Source organism: Dromaius novaehollandiae, chromosome 17 (assembly GCF_036370855.1).
Source record: "Dromaius novaehollandiae isolate bDroNov1 chromosome 17, bDroNov1.hap1, whole genome shotgun sequence".
NCBI lineage: Eukaryota > Metazoa > Chordata > Aves > Casuariiformes > Dromaiidae > Dromaius > Dromaius novaehollandiae.
The window spans coordinates 17,922,640-17,944,384 of record NC_088114.1 but is presented as its reverse complement, the minus strand read 5'-3'; the positions used below and the strand labels follow the sequence as shown (position 1 = coordinate 17,944,384).

The 21,745-nt window shown below is 38.9% G+C and overlaps 1 protein-coding gene across 17 annotated transcripts in view; it reads left to right on the top strand.

The window, feature by feature from the left end:
• MTMR3 (myotubularin related protein 3) overlaps nucleotides 1–21,745 on the top strand; it is an 83,126-nt gene that overhangs the window by 20,394 nt on the left and 40,987 nt on the right. For 5 of the 17 annotated variants that reach the window (XM_064522419.1, XM_064522418.1, XM_064522417.1 and 2 more), the window contains exons 2-5: nucleotides 12,948–13,028; nucleotides 19,762–19,839; nucleotides 20,227–20,316; nucleotides 20,923–21,039. In XM_064522419.1, the coding sequence (XP_064378489.1) occupies nucleotides 19,837–19,839; nucleotides 20,227–20,316; nucleotides 20,923–21,039 (210 nt within the window). In that variant the 5' untranslated portion in view covers nucleotides 12,948–13,028; nucleotides 19,762–19,836. Of the gene's footprint in view, nucleotides 1–4,348; nucleotides 4,458–5,921; nucleotides 5,999–10,544; nucleotides 10,656–11,511; nucleotides 11,534–12,947; nucleotides 13,029–17,811; nucleotides 17,900–19,761; nucleotides 19,840–20,226; nucleotides 20,317–20,922; nucleotides 21,040–21,745 lie in introns of those variants that run through there. The other 12 variants (XM_064522405.1, XM_064522409.1, XM_064522412.1 and 9 more) reach the window with 9 other exon arrangements.

Sequence of the window (21,745 nt, the reverse complement as noted above, 5' to 3'; positions counted from 1 at the left end):
CATCTTCGATTCATGTCAAGTGTTTAAATTCTTTAGCCTGAGCATACAAATTACTGCAGTAAGTGCTGCTTCATGGGTTTCGTTGGTTATTCTGGAAATCTCTCCCATGAGGGAAGACTCTTAAAACAGGTCTGTCAGCTGGACCTGAAACCAGCTTATAGATTCCGCATTTCCAAGCTAATGACACAGATGCAGTACTTCTATTAAAACATTTACTTACATTATATTTTATATGAATTTTGTTGACAGATTAATCTTGCCAGGTAAGCTTTCCTACATAAGGATGTAGTCTTTTGCCCAAGCAAAGCAGCTTGGTCATTTTCTGACATTTGAATGTAAATGTACAAAATTGTGTTAACTCTTTCAGTAATACAAGGCCTGATTGCTAAGGCTGTCCTTGCAGTGAGCTCTTGTTTATCTAAATTACAAATTTTCACCTTTTTATCACAATTCTGAGCATTTGCTTCCAGAACTTGGTTTCCCAGGCAGATTTTTGTGTGTTACATCGATCGGAAAACCTCTTGAAATAAAAGCTTAGTCTGCTAGACTTTAAATGTTCTGAACGTTGTTCTTATCCCTGTTTGTTCTTCCTAGTTTTACTCATAGTTTGGAGGCTTCCTTTGCCTTTGAGGTTTTTTTCCTAACTTAAAGCTTTCTTAAGGTTCCAACCCTAATACTGGAAAAAGTCATCTAGAAAAATTCTGTCTTTGGAGATATTCAAAACATGGCTGCACGAGTCCCTGAGCAACTTCATCTAATTGGAACGGCATCTAGTAGGGGGTTGGACTAGATGATCTCCAGATGTCCTTTTCAACCCAGATTATTCTGTGATTTTGTGTGTATGTGCATGCACATCTATCCTGGTTTTTCATACTTTTCTCCTTGGGGTTAAACAGGCAGAATTTTTGCTGTTTGTAAATGACTATTGACTCTTATTCCTGTAACTGTTAAATTCAATACTGGAAGTTTTTGTAGTGTTGAGTCTTTCTGAAGGAAGCCTTCTGTAAAATGCCTTTCAGAGTTGAAGGCAAGCTTCCCTGCAAGCAGCTTTTAGTTTTGTACTTAAGGAAGGGAAAGAAATTCCTGTCCCTTCCTGGTTCACACTTTGTAGACCAAACTTGACACGTCATAAGATTTGCTTCGGAAATCACGAATCCTCTTACAGAGCTTCTCAGTGCTGTTCCATGTGTTGTCAACAGCTTCATCCTGCTTGCTAAGGTCATAAAACTAGATGTAGTCAGTTGAGGACAAGGTCTTTTGCTATCTGATTTCATCTGGGGCAAAATGACACATCAGGACTCTTAAAACCAAGTACTAGACTTCTTACTGCTCCTCATTTATGTTGTATGTCCCTTCTTGACAAAACTTCTCTGACCTTTTTTGAATCTGAACAAATCATGTAACTCGAGTACTTTATCCTCCTGGTTTTAAGACTTGCATCTGAGTTTGCAGTCAGGAAGTACAGACACTACCTTGCTTTAGCTACTGAGTTAGTTATCCTTGAATTTGAAATCTCGTCTACTAAAGAATAAAAATAGACTTGTCTAGTTAGTCCTGTTTAATTTTTACTGTGACATGCTTCTTTTGTGCACTTTATTTAAGATCAATACCTGTTTGTTAGACAAGTCACAGGTAGGAATTCTGGTATTAAAAAAATGCATAGTTTACACTATTTCCACAGCTTTAAGCAGACTCATGGACTAATACGCACTTGCTCCTGTATTTGTTTGTAAATTGTAACTTGAAGGAGACATGCCAAATTCAGTGTAAAGACGGTTATAAATCAGTTTTTATTTTCTTGCTGGCTGCTACTGAAGTACAAAGGTTCATGTGCAAAACAAGATTAAAGTGGATAACTTAAGTTTCTTGTTTACTGATATGAATCTTGTTTAACATTTGAGATTAACATTTGAGATTAACATAGATTTTCTTTCTTTTTTTTAATTAAAACTACCTTACCTGATCCACCAATAACAGAATTACCTGTTGAGCTGCTGTCGGTTTTATAATATCTGCGGGGGTAAGATGTGGATACGTTGTACTTCAGGAAAGTTGCTGAAGAACCTAAGCTTTTTGTGTCTTTGAATTGACGGTTTCTCTTTAGTTATAACCAAGCTTTTCTTAGTGAACTAGATTTGTTTTTGAGTCACACTGGAAAAGAGTGAATGTCTTCTTAGTACTAGGATAAAACACCTAAAAATGACTTAATTCCACTTGCGTTTTTTACGTATTGTTAGTATTTTTTCTTTCTCAGCGTTTTCTGTATCAACCAGAAAGAATGAGTTTTCCTAGGGAAAAGAAGTGAGAGAGAAGACTGAAGGCAGTGTTTCTTGTCTGCTGACCTAGATCCATCCATGCTAAGTCAACTTGTGGAGAAAAGTGTCTGCTGTATAGTCCCATTAGTTTGCACCAGAACGTGAGCGTCTGTGTACAGATACGTTCCTACAACAGTTCAGTGCCACAGACGAAGGTCTCCGTAGGTGGTGCTTCTAGCATTGAGTTGTTATAGGAATGTGTATATACAGGCACCTGTTATTATCCTGCACTAGTAATTTGTCACTTTTTTTAAAGTACCTGTAGTATAAAATTATACCGGAGTCGTATCTCTTTTTCAAGTGAAAACTAATCAACTCTACAGAACTATAGTGTAGATTGATCTAAGTCAAAAGACAAGAAACCCTGACTTAAATCTTCTTCCATACTTATTTTCCCTAGAGGAGCTCATTGCTATTGGTTGATCAGCCATTGAAACACATTGATTTGAAAGGAGCTAAAGCCGCCATAAAGGGTCGATTCCTTTATTCAAACATCTGCTCATACTCTGCTAAAGAAAATTGAACATTTGGGTCGATGGATTTTTAATTTTAAATATTGAAGGGGAAGAGACTGATCTATGACTGGTGTATATTAATTGGGGATATATCAAATCTTGCTTCAGTAGAAGCTGAGTTGCATTTTATCACGGACTTTAATTTCAATTCTAACTGAAACTCAGTGGTTTTGGTACATACGTGCCTTTAAAAATCCTCTTTGGTGCCTCTGAGTGCTTAAATATATTTAACTGGTGCTTCATGCTGTTTAGTTTTTTTAGGATGAGCATGTTGTTAATCTAAAAATCCTTTGCTGGGCCTGAACTTTCAAGCAATTTCAGTGTAAACTGATAGGCTTGTGGACTTTTGGTATTATCAGAGTTATATGGAGACAAGATCTGTAGGGAGTTGTCATGACTGAACCCAGCCTCCTGGCTGTCTAAGAAGACCTCTTAAGAAGTCGTAATTATTGTCCGCTTTGAAATGCGAAAATTGGAACGAGAAGGTTCGAGAGCATGCGACCCTGGTATAGTAGCTGCAGGGCTGCTGCACTTAAATTATGTAACAGATCCAATTTGCTCCATCTAAAAAGCTGCTTTTGTGCCGTTAAAGGAATGAATTTTGCAGCTGGGCAAAATTAAATTGATCTAACTCTGTTCGAGGACTTCTGTATTTGAGACTAGACACTCGTCATGTATACAGCTGATCTTCAGAACAGTTACAAAAATGGAAGCACACTTCTAAATTCATTCACTTCTAAATTGTTTGGGCCACCTGAAGCAACGTAAGATTCTGCTGATTGCTCCACATCTGCCCCGTAAAAGGAGGGCATGTATAAAACCAGTTTAAATCCTTAATTTTTGATTAGGCTCTTGAGAGCAAAGTGTGACCTTGACTGGTCATTCGGAGTTCCTCACTGTAGTTTGAAATGCAGTTATCTCCAGCTGCCTCAATGCCCCCCCCCCCCTTTTTTTTTTTTTTTTTTTTTTGGCATGTATCTACACAATCCCCTTTAAGGCTATTTTTTTTTCCCTTGCCTCTTATTTTAGTCATGGAGCCCCAGTTCCAGCCCTTATATGAAAGTGAAGCTGTCAGTTTGCAAATGGAGAGCAGTGTTTAGTAATTACGCTTCCCGCATCTGCAAGTAACTGGCTGTTCACAGATGGAGAAAAACGGGAATAAATGACTGCCTTAGTATTTGGAGAATATTGGAGCTGCTTAATTGTAGGAGAAAGCGTTTGCTGTTCTGTGTTTTTGTGTGGGTGTCCCTTCCTCCTCTGGCTTTAGTGAATCGAATCAGCTGACCAAAGGAAGGGCATGGAGTAGCAGGTTTCTCTGGGGCACTGTGCCGGCAGATTGACCGAACCGATGTTGTTTGTCCCTTAAGAGCTAAATATAGGAAGCTAACCTCCTTAACGGGAGAAGGCATCCAGCTTGAGTTCTGTTGCAACCTCTTCGTACACCTAGGGGAGCCTAAATTCTTCACTTTTGTCCCTAGCGGAAGGGCTAACATTGATGCGTCTTTTCCCCCTCTGCAGGAAGCTTGACTATTGACAGGACACACCGTGAAGAGTTTGGAGACGTTGAAGCTGCAAATGAATTGATGCAGTAGTCTCCCCTCGTCTGGAAGGGGTTGGCAGCTCAAACGTAAGGAGAAGAGTAACCTGTTCTGGTAATTCAGTTGTCTGGCTTTAAAGGGCACCTAGTAGAAAATTACTTCTTCTCATGTAAGTTGGTGGTATTTCCTTAACCAGCCCTTGCTGCTCTCCTTATCATGCATAAGCACACGTTGTTTTATCTGTTCGGAACTTCTAACTTTTGCCTTCTAAACTCGCACGCTATTTAAGTGAGCAGTAGAATAGTAAGGCTGTTGATGTCTTGGTAGTCTTGTGGATGATGCCCAAACAGGCATTTGCACCGTTCTCTAACAAACAGGCCTCTCTGTGATCCTAGGAAGGACTAGCCTGATCCTTCATTAACTCCCAAAATGTACAATTTAGCTGGTCAGTTCATAAAAGTTCACTCTGTAACTATGTATAGTTGGCTCTGTATTTAAGTCAGCTCTTTGAATGGGATTATTTGGTTAACTTGTATTGATCCAAGATTATTTTACATGTACTAATAAAATATTTGGACTTGTGCTTTTTTTTGTATTTACACAGCTTTATACTGTAAATAAACAGTGCTACTAATGTTGTGATCAAACATACTCTTCCTGTCCCCGTGGTTGGATGGAAGAGACTAGCTCTTTATCCCATGAGTTCATTAAGGCCAGCAGAAATATCACAGCTGTGTATTATACCTAAAGACAATTTCTCTTCCTGTTGGTACAGAAAGCGGTTGTACGTTTAATAGCTCCAGTGAAGAACTAGCCTTATTCGAGTGTAATCAGTGTTCGAGCTGCAAAATCTGCAATAGTTTGGCTGCAGAGGTACAAATTAAGACTGTAAACTAGCAGAAGTGTTCAGTCAACTATCTGCATGTGGCATCTGAAAGACTTCCTCACCTTGTTGTTGGATTTAATCTAGCATCTGCGGTGAAGGTGCTTGTGCCCGGGTTTGCACTATAGGCCGATGGAGCAGATCCTCAGCGCTGGCCTTCTCCAAACAGTGTCGCAGCTGTTTTACTCTGAAGATTGGGAGCAAACATGCATCGTAGTGAAGGGCTTTTAGGAACATGTTTTTATTTAGTGTTGTCTAGCATTAATCTCGCAAAGAGTTTTCTCCTGAAATAAAATATTCATGAATTTAAGCTCCAATAAAAGGTCCGTATGGCCTCTTGATTGTTCGTGTTTTGTTCGGTCTTGGTCTCATTTTTATTTCACTATAGGAACACTATAATAAAACCATTTATAGCAAGGCTCTTATGAAAATCTCTGAAACCAAAAGGAGACTTAACCAAATTTTCATGTGTACATGGTATTGATACCCCGTTTTTAGTTCTTACAGGTTTAAGCTGTAGCACCTACAAATAAAGTTAAATTCTTCATGCTAACACATTTTAGAGCTGACATGAGCATTATTTTAATATTTCATGGATAGCACTTTTAGTTTGTTTTTTTTTTAAAAAAAAGAACAACAGCAACAAAAAACTCTCCTCTCTCTCCTTCAGGTTTCTAAGGAAGATAAGCAAATTAGTTGAGTAGAAGAAGAAAAAAAAAGTCACCTTAGCAGCATTCGAAGTGATTTGTAAGTTGGCTCAAATTCTACAAACACTGAAAGACATGCATTTGCTTTCAGTGGGTTTTTTTTGGTCAGCATCTGCTTTAAAAACAAACCGCAGCCACAAATTCTAGAATAGCGGTGCTATAACCTAGCTCTTATTGGCCCATGTTGCGGTCTGATCCTGTGGAGGTCTTTCTGGATTAGTTCTGTGTTGCATCCACAAATTGAACAAAGGCACGGAGACGTGAAATGCCAGTCAGTGTAAGTTTGGGGAGGGGGAATATGGGAGCAGGATCCTTTCCCCTCTGACGGCGCAGCTTGTTTCAGGGACCTGAAACCCCAGTGTAGAGTGTGTGGGTTATTTGTTTTTAGAAAAAACACCTTCTTGAAAATAGCCTATATGTAAGCACAGGCTACTCAAAGAAAAACATATAAAAGCTTATTTAGAGTGTGCCGCAGCTTTCCCAAGCACTGGCGTGTGGTTAGCATGGAGTGATTGACTTTGGCCCTGCTGTACGGTAGGCCTGCGTAAGGCACTGCACAGTGCACGTTTGTTCCAGTAAGCCTCTCCAGCAGCCTTTTATTCCCAGATGCAGGGGATAGATAGCGATGGCATGTGCGTGTCTTGCCCAAGCAGGCTTCGTGACAAAAATGTTTTTTTTCTCTGCAATTTAAGCATTAATGGATTAAAGCTTTAGTGATTTATAATAGTGTTGCGCAAGGTGCAATAAAATAAAATAGCCTCTAGGTACAGGCCTTTATAACAGACCGGAGGCTTTTCGTAGTGTCCTGTCTGTTCTCATGTAACTTATTAGAGGAATAGCACTGAGGATTTCTGAGGGACTGAGTTTCCTGATATGGACATTTTGCAGCAACTTTAAAGCCCTTAATGTTTTGAGAAGTAAATATGTGAATTATTCATAGTATGTATTTGGTATTTAAATAAAATTGTCTTATGGCAATAACATTGAGTGGTGCTTGTTAAAGAGGTCTTAAAAGCTTTCTGCCAAAATGAAGTATGGTGCAAATGAGGTCAATTTATATGCTTATGAGCTAAGAGCTGTAACTGGATGCGCATTGCCCTAAAGTGGTTCTGTGGAAGAATATCTCAGGGGAGTGTAAGCTGAAACTCCATCAAAACCAAGCAGCTCCTGGCACCTGTAGGTCTTCCCATTTCTAAATTTCCTTTTTGTATGACTTGCAGTTCTCTCTAGGGTTGTGCTGGATGGCAACGAAATGCGGCATATAGCGAGTCTGTCTTGGTAGGCGTTGTATATTGAGATATCCAGAGAACCATGTCTTCCCATGTTTCAGGACTCATGTAGGTAACAGAGAGGACCAAGTGAAAGAAAGAAATACTCTGGTGGAGGTAAGAAGGCCAAATAGGTGTTTGGGGAGAATGAGTAAAATGTTTGAGAGGCTTCTATTAGCAAGCTGCTCTTCTCCCTGTTTTAATTTGATTTAATTGTTTTGGCTTCCCCCCCGCTCCTTGGGAAGGCAAAAGGTGAGGTAGTATTGACTTCTGGCAAGCATGGCAAATGGGCAATATGGGCATTAGTGGCAAAAAGCAAGTACGAAGAGCGTGCTACTCCCTTCTGGTGCTTTTCTGCCATTTCAAATGAATTTTTTTGTTACTTGGTCCCCATCTTGCTCATTTGCTTTTCTCTTTCAGTTCCACCTCTTCAATCTAGCTTTGCCCTACTTTCTTTCACGATTTTTTTTTTTTGGCCACGTTTTATCATTATTTTCCCTGTCCAACCCACCTGGTCACCTTTCTAGCCTAGAGCGTATAGATACCCCTCCGTTTCCACTGCCTCCGGTCCCTGGTGGGAGTTGTGCGTCCTCCAAGCTCTCCTACGTGCGAACACCAAATTCAGATCCCATCTTGGCAGGTCATTCCACAGTTCAGACTGCTCCATGTAGCTCATCCGTCTTTCTTAGCAGACCTTCCTTTTCTGTGTCAGGCAAGCAAAGTTGAGAAATACAAAGTAATTGAAAGAAAAGGAAAAAAGGGAATGGATTAATAATCAAAACTTCAGACTTCCAGTGGTTTGGTGGAAGAACATCATGGGCAGGTAAATTATACCCCAATTTATATAGGAGCATATTTGCAGAATTTGGATCTGAGGGGCTCATCCAAATGAAAAAAGAAATTCAGAGAAAAGAACTGGAAACATTACAAGAAGAAGCAAAGTTTTCTTCAGATTTTTGGTCTCCAGCTTGCTGCACTGTTTTGGCCTGGATTGTCTTGAGATCAGTCCAGGAGAATATTGATACAGAATCTTTTAATCATAGCAACATGTCTTTTCTTAAAAATCTCCAACTTATTGGAATTTACTGCAGTCCCACCTAGAGCTCCACTAACGTTTATTTCTTTACATCACTTATGGAAGAAATTGATGTTTCCTAATGCAAGATCAAATTTTCTTTATCACCATTAGCTCTTAGCTGGTAGCAGTCTTAGTGGTACTTTTACTGCCTCTCCTACTTGATTATTCTGTCATGTGAATCTTTCCTTGCTGTTTGAGATTTGACACACTTTCCATTTTGTTTTTCAACAGTCACTTCTGAATTCAGATCTTGAAGAGTGCAAGAGAATTGATCTTTTTTTAACTAGTATGCAAAGATAAATAATCAGCTTAGTCAAACTACTTTTAAAAATGGTTTGTTGACAGTTCTGAGTGGGAAGATGAAGGTAAATAATATGCCTACCTAGAAAAGGTTCCACAAAAAATAAAATTATCTACCATTAATGTTATCAGTCAGTGCAGTGCCATGGATTGACAAAACGTTTTTGATGCTTTGGACCTCTGTAATTAAAAGGTTGCTTGTTTGTCACTCGCACAGAAGCACGGGTAGAACAAAAAATGGGGTGAGATGTTTTCAGGATAGCATCTGACGTGGAACTTGGGGTTGTCATCTGCATGAAGAGAAAATGCGATTCAGTGTGGCTGTTCCCTTTGCTTATTCTCTGTGATGTGTGAGCATGCACATGGCTATTTCTTCAAGTTCGACTGCTTTCCAAGCTGGAAATTCATTTATCTAAGTTAATCTTGGGAAGCATTTGATACAGGGGAAGACACATGACTATATACCAGAAAACACCTCCCCAAAGGTCAGCATTTTTTTCTCCTTCCCTATGTGCGTATTTTAAATTTTTGTATAGAGTAGTAACCTTGCACTATCCAGCCGCGGGAGCGACTGCGTTCAGGGCAGGCGGGCCAACGTTCTCTCCTCTGCTGCGGTTTTTAGCTCAGTCGCAAGCCAACCGCATCACCCCAAGTGCTGTGTAACTGATAACGTGTTAAGGAATAGGAACAAAGTACTGCTAAGAATAGGGTAAAAATAGCTTTAGAGGAAAACAAGTTAGAATCCAAGATCAGGAGCACAAAAAGAGAAGGAGAGGACGAGAAGAACTGTAGACAAAATGCGAGCTAAAACTAAGGAAAAAATGAGCAAACGGGCCACAGCACGGGAAACGTGTGATGGTGTGGTGCAAGAGAAGGTCTGTCCGCTACAAAGCTAAGTTCTGTGGGAACAAAGTAAACAAAAAGAGAACTTTGAATCAGAAGCCACGCTTGCATAATACCGAGGTTGTGACATGGTGTGGCATAACCAGTGCAGAAACGCCATAGTTGAGCGAAGGGTGAATAAACTTATATCTGACTGCCGGAAGAAAAAAAAGGTTGCTTCTGTCTGCTTCTCTGAGGCTAGCGTTTCCTATGGCTAGAGAAGATCTGAATTTGGGTTGTTTTTTCCAGAGGCTTTCCCTCTTTCTTCTCTTCTACCATTTCCCTTTACGTTTATCAGATCTTCCTTTTTTGTTTTTGCTAGATATGCCCTTTCGGCTAAGAAACTAAAGCGACAGCTTTGCAAGCTTTCGTTAAATAAGCACGTGTGTTAAAATGTTACTGGAGAGTTTTTTTCCCAACCATTTGCCTGTATTTAATTTAAATCCACATTAACAGAAGCATTAGCACAGATTCATAGTATCATTTAAGTTGGAGGTTGGCTAGCCCTATGCCTTGCTCAGGGCACCTCTGAAGTCAGCTCAGGTTGCTCAGGGGCCTCGTCCAGTCAAGTTGGGAAAATCTCCAAGGAGATTTGTTTTTCTCTTAATTATTCTACTACTTAGTTTTCACTATTGTGGTATGCGTGTTATATCGTGCAACATCTCCAGTCCTCCATAGCATCTTCCAAGAAAATACAGCAGGCCAAAGTGGATATTCACATCCTAATTTAAGTGTTTATCTAACGGCAAAGTTCCCTAAATAGTCAATAGAGAGAGGGATCCCAGGAAGGTGGTTCAAAGTGAAAGCTTGGCTTAAGTATTCAAATTCGGATCACCTTAAGCACCAGAGTTATCTAACACAATGACTTCTTCGATATTTAAAATTGGACAGTGTTAATGTGTCCTTCAGAACCCCAATATCTGCGCTGAAAAACAAAAACAAACTGGGTATGAATAGGGAAGAAAGGTGATAAAAAGCCTGTTCCCTTTCCGGAAGTGATTGTCTTTGTAGGGTTTACTAAAAGAGACTGTCCCCTTCCCTTTCCTCTCTTTTCCCAGTGCCCGTCATGGTGCTGAGTCCGTTCACCGTGGATCAGACAGACGGAAGAGCCGATGCAAGGGAAGCGGTGGGAGCACGCAGCTGGGAAGGTTTAGTCCCTTTTCCCAGAGGTAGTGAGCTGTGAGCTTTGCTTAGCTGTGTTAATTGAACCCTTACAGCAGTCCTGGAGGTTGCTTCTCCTGTCAGCGAGTGCGAGGTGCTAGTGAAATTCCTACCAAAAAATCGTTGCCCTCTTTTGCGGGTAGCCAAATGGTGCTTTTAGAAACTGTTCTGTAAGATCAATTCATGTTTATCTGCGGGTTTTAGCAACGGTGAACATTAGTAGCATGCTTCTTCTAACAGTCAATTTTTTTTTTTTTAATTTTGGCATGAGTTGTTGCTTAGGAAGCAATAGCATTTGAGGTGCTTATCTGTGCCTAGCAGCCTTCCAAGAGGAATGCTAATGAGCATGTTGTGAAGTCCTTTCCAAATACTGGCAGAAATAAGGTGGGATTATTAACACTCGTATCGGGACATTTTTTTTTTCTGTTTTTAAACTTCTCTAGAAAACTCTGGAGATCTCGAGTTCCTCCAGAACTTGTTAAATTCGAGGAAAAATTTGCTGCAGATTTCCTCAAGGTTTTCTCTGGGACCTGAAACAAAAACGAAGCCTCCCTCCAACTACCCTAAATGTGCGGTTTTGAGAGCGTGGGCTTGGTCCGAAAAGTGTCTCTGAAGAAAGTTGTTCTTGAATTGCATAGCCTGCACAACTTTTTTTTTAATGAGCTTGCTCGGTATTCCCGTCAAAGGCAACATTATACACCGGAGCAGTTGTAAAGTTGAACTTGTTCCCGGGTTGACCTGCTCCCCCAGAGTAAAGCGGCATACTTTTTGCTTCCTGCACTGTATTTAATGATCATTAACCCATAAAAGCTGTTGGAATTGGAATTTGGCTTGCTGGTTGTCTGCTGCGGGAGACATAAGAAAAAATAGCTGACCTCTTTTGCAGGTAACAAAATGATGAGTTTAGAAACTGTTTTATAAAATCATAATTCGTGCTTACCTCTGGGCTGTAACAACTGTGAACGTTAGTAGCATGTTAAATCCTTTCCTGTTTTCTCTGTTAAAGCAGAACCTTCCCTGGTGCCTTTATTTTTTTTAATAGTAGCTGAACGTACAGATTTGTATAACAGCTTTCCTAAAGTGCAGCCACTGCATGAAATGTTAAACTCCTTTTGCATGAAGCTTCTAAGTTGGCATTTTATCCTTTTTTACTACCTGAGTCCTAAAATTGTGTATCCCTTTTTTGTGTACTGAAAGCATTTTTTGTTCTTTCCTGTCATAAAATAGGAACTAAATGAGCCAACAAATGTAAAATAGAGATTTTTTAATGGAGCAGAATGTAAAAATTACCACTATTTCAGGCACATTGGAGTACTAGGAAACTACTAGTAGCAGGAATATTTATTTGTATAAGTTAAACTTTCCAGGCATACGTAGGTCCAGCGTACTATTGGGATAGTTTCTAAATTATTGTAGAAGGCAAATCTTCTGGTGTACTGGAAACAAGGGAGCGGTATTCCGTTGGTCTGGTTGCTTGCATGCTTTGGGGATGGCTTTAGCCAGGAACTTTAATTTTAGGTTTGGAGTGTTCTAATATGCAACTTTGTATCCCATATGACTTGTTCAGCTGCTATGAAGATGCCTGTGAATACCTGCTGAGGAGGCTGCATAGGCATGAAGCAAACAAGATGTTTTATCTGTGCAACTTTTTGGACAATTGTGTATTTTTGACACAATACTTATGTTTATTTTTTGGGGAATTAATGTACGTACAGCATTTGGAAACTCGGAGAGGGGTTAGGAAGAATGGTATCATAAGAGCATAACTCTCCACTTGGATTTTTTTTTTTGCAGCTCTGCCCCGAAGCACTTAGACAGTAGCCACTGATTGGGGGATTTTGTCCACTTTTTGGAAAAGAAAAAGCTGAATATATTTTAAAATTAAAAAATGCTTGTGAAGAGTACAAAAGCAGTTGGATCTTGTATACAACAAAAGAGTTCTCCTGTAGCTTGCATTGCTAAATAGCTTGTTTCCTCACTTTCCTGTACCAAAGGGTGTTGAAAAACATTTCAGTTGCTTTAAGGCCAAGTTTTCTGAACCGTTCCCTACCAGAAGTCAGGCCTTATCCAGAGCAGGCATGCCTGCCAGAATCCAGTTGCTGAATTCCCCCTTTAGGTGTCTTACGATCTCAATAGTTATGAGTTCTTATGTGGTAGTTAGTAATTTTTTTACTTTTCCTCTCCAATTAGGACAAACTAGCCTGACAGTTGAGTTTCTTGTGCAAGTTGTTGGCTATTTAAAAAGAAGTATCTTTTATATTTAAGCTTTATGTTTTCAAATGTTGTCTTTTTCTTTGCAGTTGCCAATGTGAAGTATTGTAGGAGCATTGTCTGAAGCTTTCTGGGACAGAGAGGACTGTTTTGTTGTCTGCTACTCTTTGGTAAGTTAGTAAATTGTATTATTTTGATGAGACAAGCTACCTGCTGAAAGTGGATTCTGCAGTTATAGATTAGTCTCTTCATTAGATCAAGTGGTTTTTAAGATGTTAGGCAAAAAGCTTTTTTTTTGCTGCTGTGGAATTTACAATAGAGCCTTTAACCTTTAATTAAAAGAAAAGGTTACTAACCAACACCTTTAACCTTTAATTAAAAAAAAAAGATTTTGACTCGATTGTGCAGAAAACGTGAGCACACAACCAACTCATTTCCTGAGTGAAGTGTAAATGTCCATATTGTTAGTTACTGTGCAGGTCAATACTTCTGGAAGGTCTTCAGTTACTTCTAAATGCATGTCAGGAGAGAGGGAAACCCTGCTGTCAAGGTTTGAAAGGTGGGAAACTGGGTGTTCATCTTCATCGCTGCATAACTTCCTTCCACCTCCGAAAAGGAAAGAAGTGTTTTCACTCTGTAACAGAAGCATCTTTTGCTAAAGCAAGATCACCCTCTTTAATATTTCACGCAGAAATCTTCTGATGCTTCATTATCAAAATCTTTGGCTTCCAGTCTAAAACTCTTACAGGATAGCTGTGACACAGCAAATAGCTATGTTTTGAGACACCAGAGTCAACTCAATTTGCTTATGATACTGATATAAATGGAATTCAGGATTTGGAAGGGGAAGGCAGTGGAAGAATGTGAAACACTTGAAACCTTCATTTTTCTTCATCTTTTCTCCAATTTCTCTCTTTTTTTTTTCCTTGCTATATGTTACACATCCAGCTGTATTGAAATATATATGAATTTAAATGATCATTTTAATATCATCTTTTTGTTTTGGAATTTCTGGCGAACATATGGTTAATGCTAGTTTTAATTATGTACGTAATTTAGACCTGATGGCACATTCTATAATGGAAAGTAATTAAGATATCCCTATACTAGCTGAACAGATTCTGAGGTTGTAACCTCAACTAACCATTTATCCTTTCAAGCAGAACGTAAAGATAGAGAATTAACAAGACTAGCATCTTATTTTTTTGTGTGTAATTTAATACATGTGAAGCTACTGTTGAAAGGATAGCACAGGAAACTGATAACTTAATAAACCTTTCTTGGCTGCACTTTTATCAAAAAATTTTATTCCTAACAATGCAAGCAACTCTCACCATACTGTTTATAAGCTATCTACTGTTTATGTGCTCTCCTATATATAAATAGAAGCCTGAATTTGAGAGTTCCTTTTTTGAGGACTTTTTCTTGGTCAGTTATTATCTATTTGAACATTTTCATTTGATCCTGGAAGGTGGTTTTGCTGTTATGGTACAACTGATGATTTGTCAGCTGTAGTTAAACAAAACCAGAATTCTGACTCCATTCAGCTGCTATTCAGAAAATACGGAATGGATCAATTTGCAAATAGATTTCTTTAATCAGGTAACGGTAATCAAATTTCATAGCGACTGTCTTTGAAAGTGGCATGGTGCATTAATTGTCATCAGCAAAATTCAACAGAGCTGCTTGTTGGAGTTCGCAATATGAAGCATGTCCTCTTTCCTTTACGTTGTGTAACCTCCAAGGCAAGGGCTTTTACAGCGAAGATCAGAAATCCCCTTACTAGTTGTCACAAAATCACTATCCTCCTTTTTCTATTACATGACTAACTTGGAAGAGTTTGCATGATAGGAATGGATTAGAAAGCTTTGGTATGGAAAGGGATTGAGTTTACAAGTGTCATTTCACAGTTAATTTACACAGTCTCACCACATGGTGCTGCTGAGAACGGGACGTGGTCCCCTTCTCCCTGTCCCCGGTTCAGTAGTGTGTTTCCTTCCACTCCCTTGCACTGAATCTAGTGATCACGAGGTGATGGGGCGAGTGGGATCAGCTTGCTGCTGTGATGAGAAAGGAATTAGTTCTTCAGGTGGATTTGTTTTCCATCAAATCAACAAACTTTATTCTAACAAATACTTTCTCGCTGTATTTGCCAGCAGTTTTTAGAAATACTTTTGTGTTACAGCAGTAAGGTGATGAAGCATTTCATTAACATCTGGAAGCAGCATGAATATGCAGACTGTATTTCTATTAGAAACAGTTTTATAATTTCTTCTACCTTTTACCTTGGCAACATCACAGTTTATATCTGATAATCGTAATTGAAACTGAAAACACTATTTTTGCTCACACAACTTTCCCAAAGTTCACTTAAAGAAGGGAAATTCTACACATTCATGTAAAAACCACAGTAGTGTAACAGAAATTGTTTTGCAGCTGAATGCAGCAAGTTACAATTAAGAAACTTGTTCTGCAGTTATTTGAATAGTCTCTGCTAATGGTTCATGTTGGATTTTAGGAAATTTTAAAAGAGCTATTTCTTTAAGTTAATACTGTTTTTATTAACATGGAGATGGTTAGTATACTAAACTTGTAACAAAGATATATCTAACCAATCCAAAGTGTGAAAGAACAATTTTGTCACATCAGAGTGCCTAATAAATGAAAACTTCTCGTCAGTGACACTAGGCATGCTTTAGATTTGTAATAAAGCTCATCTTTTTAATGAGGTGTTTGTTTCTGTATTAATTGAAGTTGAAGAAATTTTCTGAAATAGCGTAGTCTTTTTTTCTCTATTCAGAAGGCTTTACTATCAGTGTTTAAAGCTATGTTCAAACAGTATCTAAATCGTCTAGATGGACTGATCTGGAAATGCTTGGTCTTAACCACTTCAACTGTGGTCGCTGGTTCTGGAGCAGCAGGCTCTGTGCTGGCAAGAAGGTAGTTGGCTGCAGAAGGCTGTAGTGGCAACAGCCCGTCTCCAGCAGCCTGCAGAAGTGGTAACTGAGATGTCCTCCTTAGAGGTACTTATCTACACGTGCTGTTACTCTTCATCCCTCTTCTGTCTGGCTGTAGGCTTGACAAAGTATGTGTAAATTAATAATTGCTTTATGGGTGGAGAAGGAGATTTGTGTTAAGCCTGACAGTTCTTAAACCCATCTTCTCTTGAATCATTAATCTTCATTATATCAGGTTATGCTGCAAAGATAATCCAGTCTGTGCCTTTTCTTGACAGATGAACTTGAAGACAGAGGTCGATTGGACAAATAAGCCTATTACTTTGCCAGACGTCATTTTAGATTTCATGGAGCAGGAGGTTCATTTTTTAAATCTTGTAGATCAAGGACAAAGGTGCATCACTTCATCTGAAAAACATATGGTCAGAACCAAAGGTTAGAAACTAAAACCAGATGCCTTTGAGAGAACTGCTGTATTTCTCATTTCTTGATATCTTCAAGTCAAGAGTAGATTTTGGGGGGAAGACATGCTTAACAAAACACAGCATACATAAAACACCAAGTTGTGCTGTAATCAAGCATAAGATCTTGGTTTGAATACAGGGGCTGAAATTTTGTGACTTCTGATATGCGAGAGGTCAAACCTGATGAATTTATGGCCTGTTTAGCTTTAATCACTGTGATTCCTTAAGTATTCTCCTCAGCTACGGAGGGAACTCATGTTCATATGAAGGTCGTATGGAGCTGCTTTCATCCTCCTGCTTCTTTTGAAACAAAAATATTTGTTAAATAATTCTGCATTTTTAAAATCAATACTAACAATCATATTGTCTTCATCTTGCTGTTGGCAGAGAGCATATCTAGATTTCCTTGGTTTCTGGTAACTTAAAAGAATCTGCTTAGTCGCCTTCATTCCAGCAGTCATGGGCATTTCTGTGCTGGTTTTTCAGTTTTTCCTTATTGATAGTTTTTTGCTTAGTTGATGCTTTCAGTTTTCTATCAAGTCTTCTAGTTTTTATTTTTCCTTTTTGTTTATATCTAATATTTCCTTTATTTTTTCAGTGAATTAGTGGCAGTTTCATCTCAGTTCTGCTCATATTTTCCTCCAGTTTCGTATATTTCTGTTCCTGAACGATTATACATATATGCTGCTGTTTGAGATTCTCCTCAGTTTATCCATATTTAGTGTAATATGGTCATGATTTTTAAGCACAAGGCAAACATAATATTCCAGTTCAGTGAATAATAGTAATCTTTTTCGGTGATAATGAAGTTCAGAAGAAAGTTGCATTGTGTTGCACAGAATATAATCCATTAGAAAAATATTGTCTATAACTTTTTAAACTCCCATAATGTTTTACTGTGGAATGCGTTTGCTGTCGAGCTCCAGTTTTGTAATCTAAATTGAGGTTTCCGGTAGTAATACATTTTTTCCCCTTATAATACAGAAAATGCTTAAGGAATTGCGCTTTCTGTTTAGTAGCATGGTGTTTAATGGACTCCTATCAGGACCCGGTCTGGGTTTTGTTTATTAGTACCTGGAGCCATATAGTTTTAATGAAATTAGTAAAAAATAAAGGGCCGGGGAATTCCAAGTTTTTCCATCTAGCCTGGACAGGTTTGCTTTAGTTTGAGTTCATATTTTCAGTTATATAAATACCAAGTCAAGCTTTACAAAAGTGGAAACAGTGGCCGATGCAGCAGGTAATACAGGCTTCGAATCGCTCAACAGCCCTGCGCCCAGCTCAGAAATGTCCCCTGCCTGCTGGCCTCTCTCGGCCAGACCCCTGCTGCCACTCAGCCTGCTCCTCTCCCTGGCTGGAGCCCTGTCTCCATCACTGCCTGCAATATCCCCCGGCCCCTGTGGGTGCCCGGTTCCTGAGGCTGGCGGTGCAGAAGCAGGCTAGGAGATAGCGAAAAGTGCTTATGAAGGCAGGCACGGGGGGGCCTCGTCTCTCTTGGGACTTTCCTAACCTAATCTGAATTAACCCCCCAGTCACCTGGACTCTGGGCTTGCTCCTGCTGGAAAGCTGTGAGAGCCACAACCAAGGCAGTGCTTCAGGCTCACCGCCACGTCTCATGCGGTAGATATAAGTGTTTAAGAATTATTCTGGCTTGTACCCTGACACTATTCCTTCAAAGTGTTATTCTAGATACTGCAATTAGCTGTGGGATTTTGAACCTCCTTGCAAGCTTTTTTATGCCGTTTCTTGCCTGCTCTGGGAGCGTAAAGGCATTTTGTTTATTGGAATATTTGTATTTAAAAGAGGTTTCAGGGACAGTGCAGTGCTTTCTCATTGATTTTTACACAGTGGGATGTTTTAGGCTCAGAATACATCCATCTACTGCTCCTTTTCCCTTTGTAAATATTCTGTACGATATACAGAATATAGTTAGCACTTCCTGCAGTGTCATTGTGCCTGTGGGCTGATGAATTTGAAATGGTTTTCTCTGTCAACCACAACACTGATAATTCCAAATTTATTTATAAGTGGGGTGGCATATGACCTGAGAACTGACTGTGCTCAATTGCTATATTTAACTTTGTATCTTCTATGTGATGCAGATAGCAAAACTCAGAAAATATCTATATGAATTTTTAAAAAAGAAAGAACCTGCCTGAATTATAAACTGAATAGCAGACAGAGCTCAAGATTAAATTATAATTCTTTTGTTCAGTTCAGTCGTTAAGTTCCTAATAGGGTCGACTGCACAAACTGCATGACCCTATGCCCTTTAATATTTTCAGACAATTTGCAGATGATAAAAGATCAGGGGCTTGTTAGTGGAGAGTGCAAGTCAGTCCTATAGAGTGATCGAAAGCTCTTGGAAGGGTAGGTGCAAGAAAATGTGTATCTTGATATGTCCAAGCATATAGAAAAAAGTCATAATTATAGGATGTGGACTTCTATCCTTGGAAATAACAACTGTGAAAACAACTTGGGTACTCTAGTGAGGAACCAGTGCAGTGTTGTAGCCAAAATGGGTAATGCCGTCTGCAGATAGATAAAAAGGGGAAAATGGGTGAAGAGTGAAGAACTTTAACTCTCAGTTTGGCACTATTTTGACAGCTGCTGGACTTCTGTGTCCAGTCCTAGTGTCTACAGCTCAGGTGGAGTTTAATGCATTGGAAAAGAGTACAGAGAAGAGCTATGAGGACTGTGAAAAGATTGGAAAGTACACCTTCTGAAAGACTCCAGGAGCTCAGTCTCTTTGATTACCAAAGAGAAGATTTAGGGGGTAATTTGATCAAAGGTAACAAATATTCATGTGGGAAAAATAAAGGTGGTGATAAAGGGTGCTTAAGTTTAGCAGAAAAGATATTAATAATCTTCAGAGGCTGGAAGAAGTAAAGGTTATATTTTATGTCTAGAAATAAGAAGCAGATCTTTCTATGTGGTTATTAACTTACGGAGCAAATCATTAAAACCGTGATGGCTTCCCTGTCACTAACAATTTAGGTAAAAAATAGATCTTTTTTCTAAAACATATGCTGTAGTTCAAAAAAATTACTTAAGGAGAATCCTGCAACCTATGTTACATAGCAGACTTAATGATCACAGCAATCCCTTTGGTTTTATAGCCTATATGTTTGTGAATCACCATCTGCAAAGTGACTCAGGAGAAAATTCAGGGTGATCTAGAAAAATGATAATGTTTTAATTTAAAGGATAGAAACAGAGTGGTCTAATTGCTACATTCAGACTAGTATTCTCCTGGCAGTACCTTCAATGATGATTTTTCAGAATGTACAGAAGGACCGGACACATTTTTGGACCATTTTGTCTCTCAGGAGAGTTAGTTTATACGGATTTCATCTTTTCATAATTACTGCTTGCTTGGGGTTTTCTGATAGCTGTATTCCCAACCTTTAAAAATTAATCTGTATTTATTTGCCAAAAGAAAATGAATTTGTCTTCATCTTTACACTTTTCTGGTTTTCCAGATTTTAATAAGTGAAGAAGAGCCTCTAAGTATTGTGAGTAAAGACGAGGATTTCTCCTCCTATCCAGGGCCTGTCATGGTAAGCAAAAGGGTTTTGTAGGGATTGTTACAGAGTAGAATTGGCTAATATCTGAAAAGCATTAGAGCATTAACGTTTACATATGGGGTTGTAGAATCGTAAGTGTAGTACTAGGCTCAGACTAATGTTTTTATTGTAATACTCCTACAAATCCTTCTCTTTTATGACTTTATTGATCATGTTGCAGGAAGAAAACCTGTTTCTAATACCATATTTAGTTGTTTGAGTGCTTGTCTTTGTAAATTTGGTAATGTTAGTAACTTTTTGATAGCTGAATTCTCTAAATAGTCCATGCTGTTTGAGCGCGTCACTGGTCGTTGATAGGCTGCCGGGTGGTGGTGAAGTCTATGACAGTGCTGAAGTTAACTGTAAAGCTTTGTTTCTCAGGATGAAGAGACTCAGCACAGCCTTGAATGCATCCAGGCTAATCAGATTTTTCCCAGGAAGCAGCTGATCCGAGAGGATGAAAACCTTCAGGTAATCACCACGTTGCTCCTTGCAAGTTAAGATCACTGTAACAGTAATTGAGCTATATATTCAGTAGCCTCTCCCACAGAATTTTAATTCCCAATTCAGCACAATTACAGGAGAAACAAATTTTCTTCTTAAGTTTTCACATACTAGCTAGCTAGTCATCTGGGCTTGCTTAGTGAATGCGGGAGACAAATAGCCTAGAAGTTTATTCATCTTACATGTTTTGCCTTCTTTAGGATGAATTTAATCACCATATGAAATGCCTCTCTCCATTAAGTAAAGAGTAAGATCATAAATGATGAGGTCAGACTCTTAGCCAAAATGTGAAGACGTTTTGCTCAAATTTTTCATAAAAATTCACCTTTTTCACAGACAAGCACATACTACTCAAGAAAATTGAGAGAAAATGAGAAATCATTTAAAACAAAGGCTACAATTAACCTCTGAACCAACCTTACCAGAAACTTTTCTTCTTAGCAATAATAGCTAAGCTAAGCCCTTAGCAGTGTTTCAGTTTGTTTTTTGAGGATATGTCCCTGAGTGGATATTTACAGGAGGTGCATGTTTTTGGTTAATGCTTTCTAAAAGGTTTCTCTTCCCATTCTGAAGGTCCCGTTCATTGAACTTCATGGTGAGAGTACAGAGTATGTAGGACGAGCAGAGGATGCCATCATTGCACTTTCAAATTACAGACTTCACATCAAATTCAAAGAGTCTGTTGTGAATGTAAGTGTCCTTCATGCTACTATGGTAATACGGGTATTCTGAACACAATCCGGATCAGAGAACTAAGGATGAACATACAGTGAACCTGCCTTTTGGGGTCAGCGGTAATGGAAAATGGATGCTTAAACCACGTTTACTGCATATAGTCAGTAGAGAAAGATAGGCTCTTCCCAAGGAAAGTTGGGACCTAAGCTAGGTTCCTACATTGTTGGAAGCTTCAAGATACGGATCTGGAAAGGTTCAGTTACTGAAGTTAGATGCCTGAAGTTTGATAATATCAGTACTTTCATAGTGTCATTGACATGAGAACTGTGAATTGGATGTCATCTTCAGATGTTTATGTATTTCTTTAAAAAGCTTTACTCTCAGAATCCCTTTTTAAAAACTGTTACATGTCCAGCAACTCATGATCATTTAGATAAACTGTATTTATATGAAATGAATTAAATGGGCATTCTGCAGTCCTTTACAGCAGTATATTGATGACATACAGCAGTCCTGCTAGTTACAATACCATCTGTGAATTATATGGAATCGGCTGGGACATTATACACCTCTCAGAAATATTTCTGTGGGTATTTGTGGTAAAACCAGCAAAAAAAGAATCAGAGCATATTTTTTTTTCCCGATGATGGATTTTTATCCAGTCTCCATAGTTCAAGACAGTTCCTGAATGACTGACTAGTTGTTGACAGCTGCCAACGCT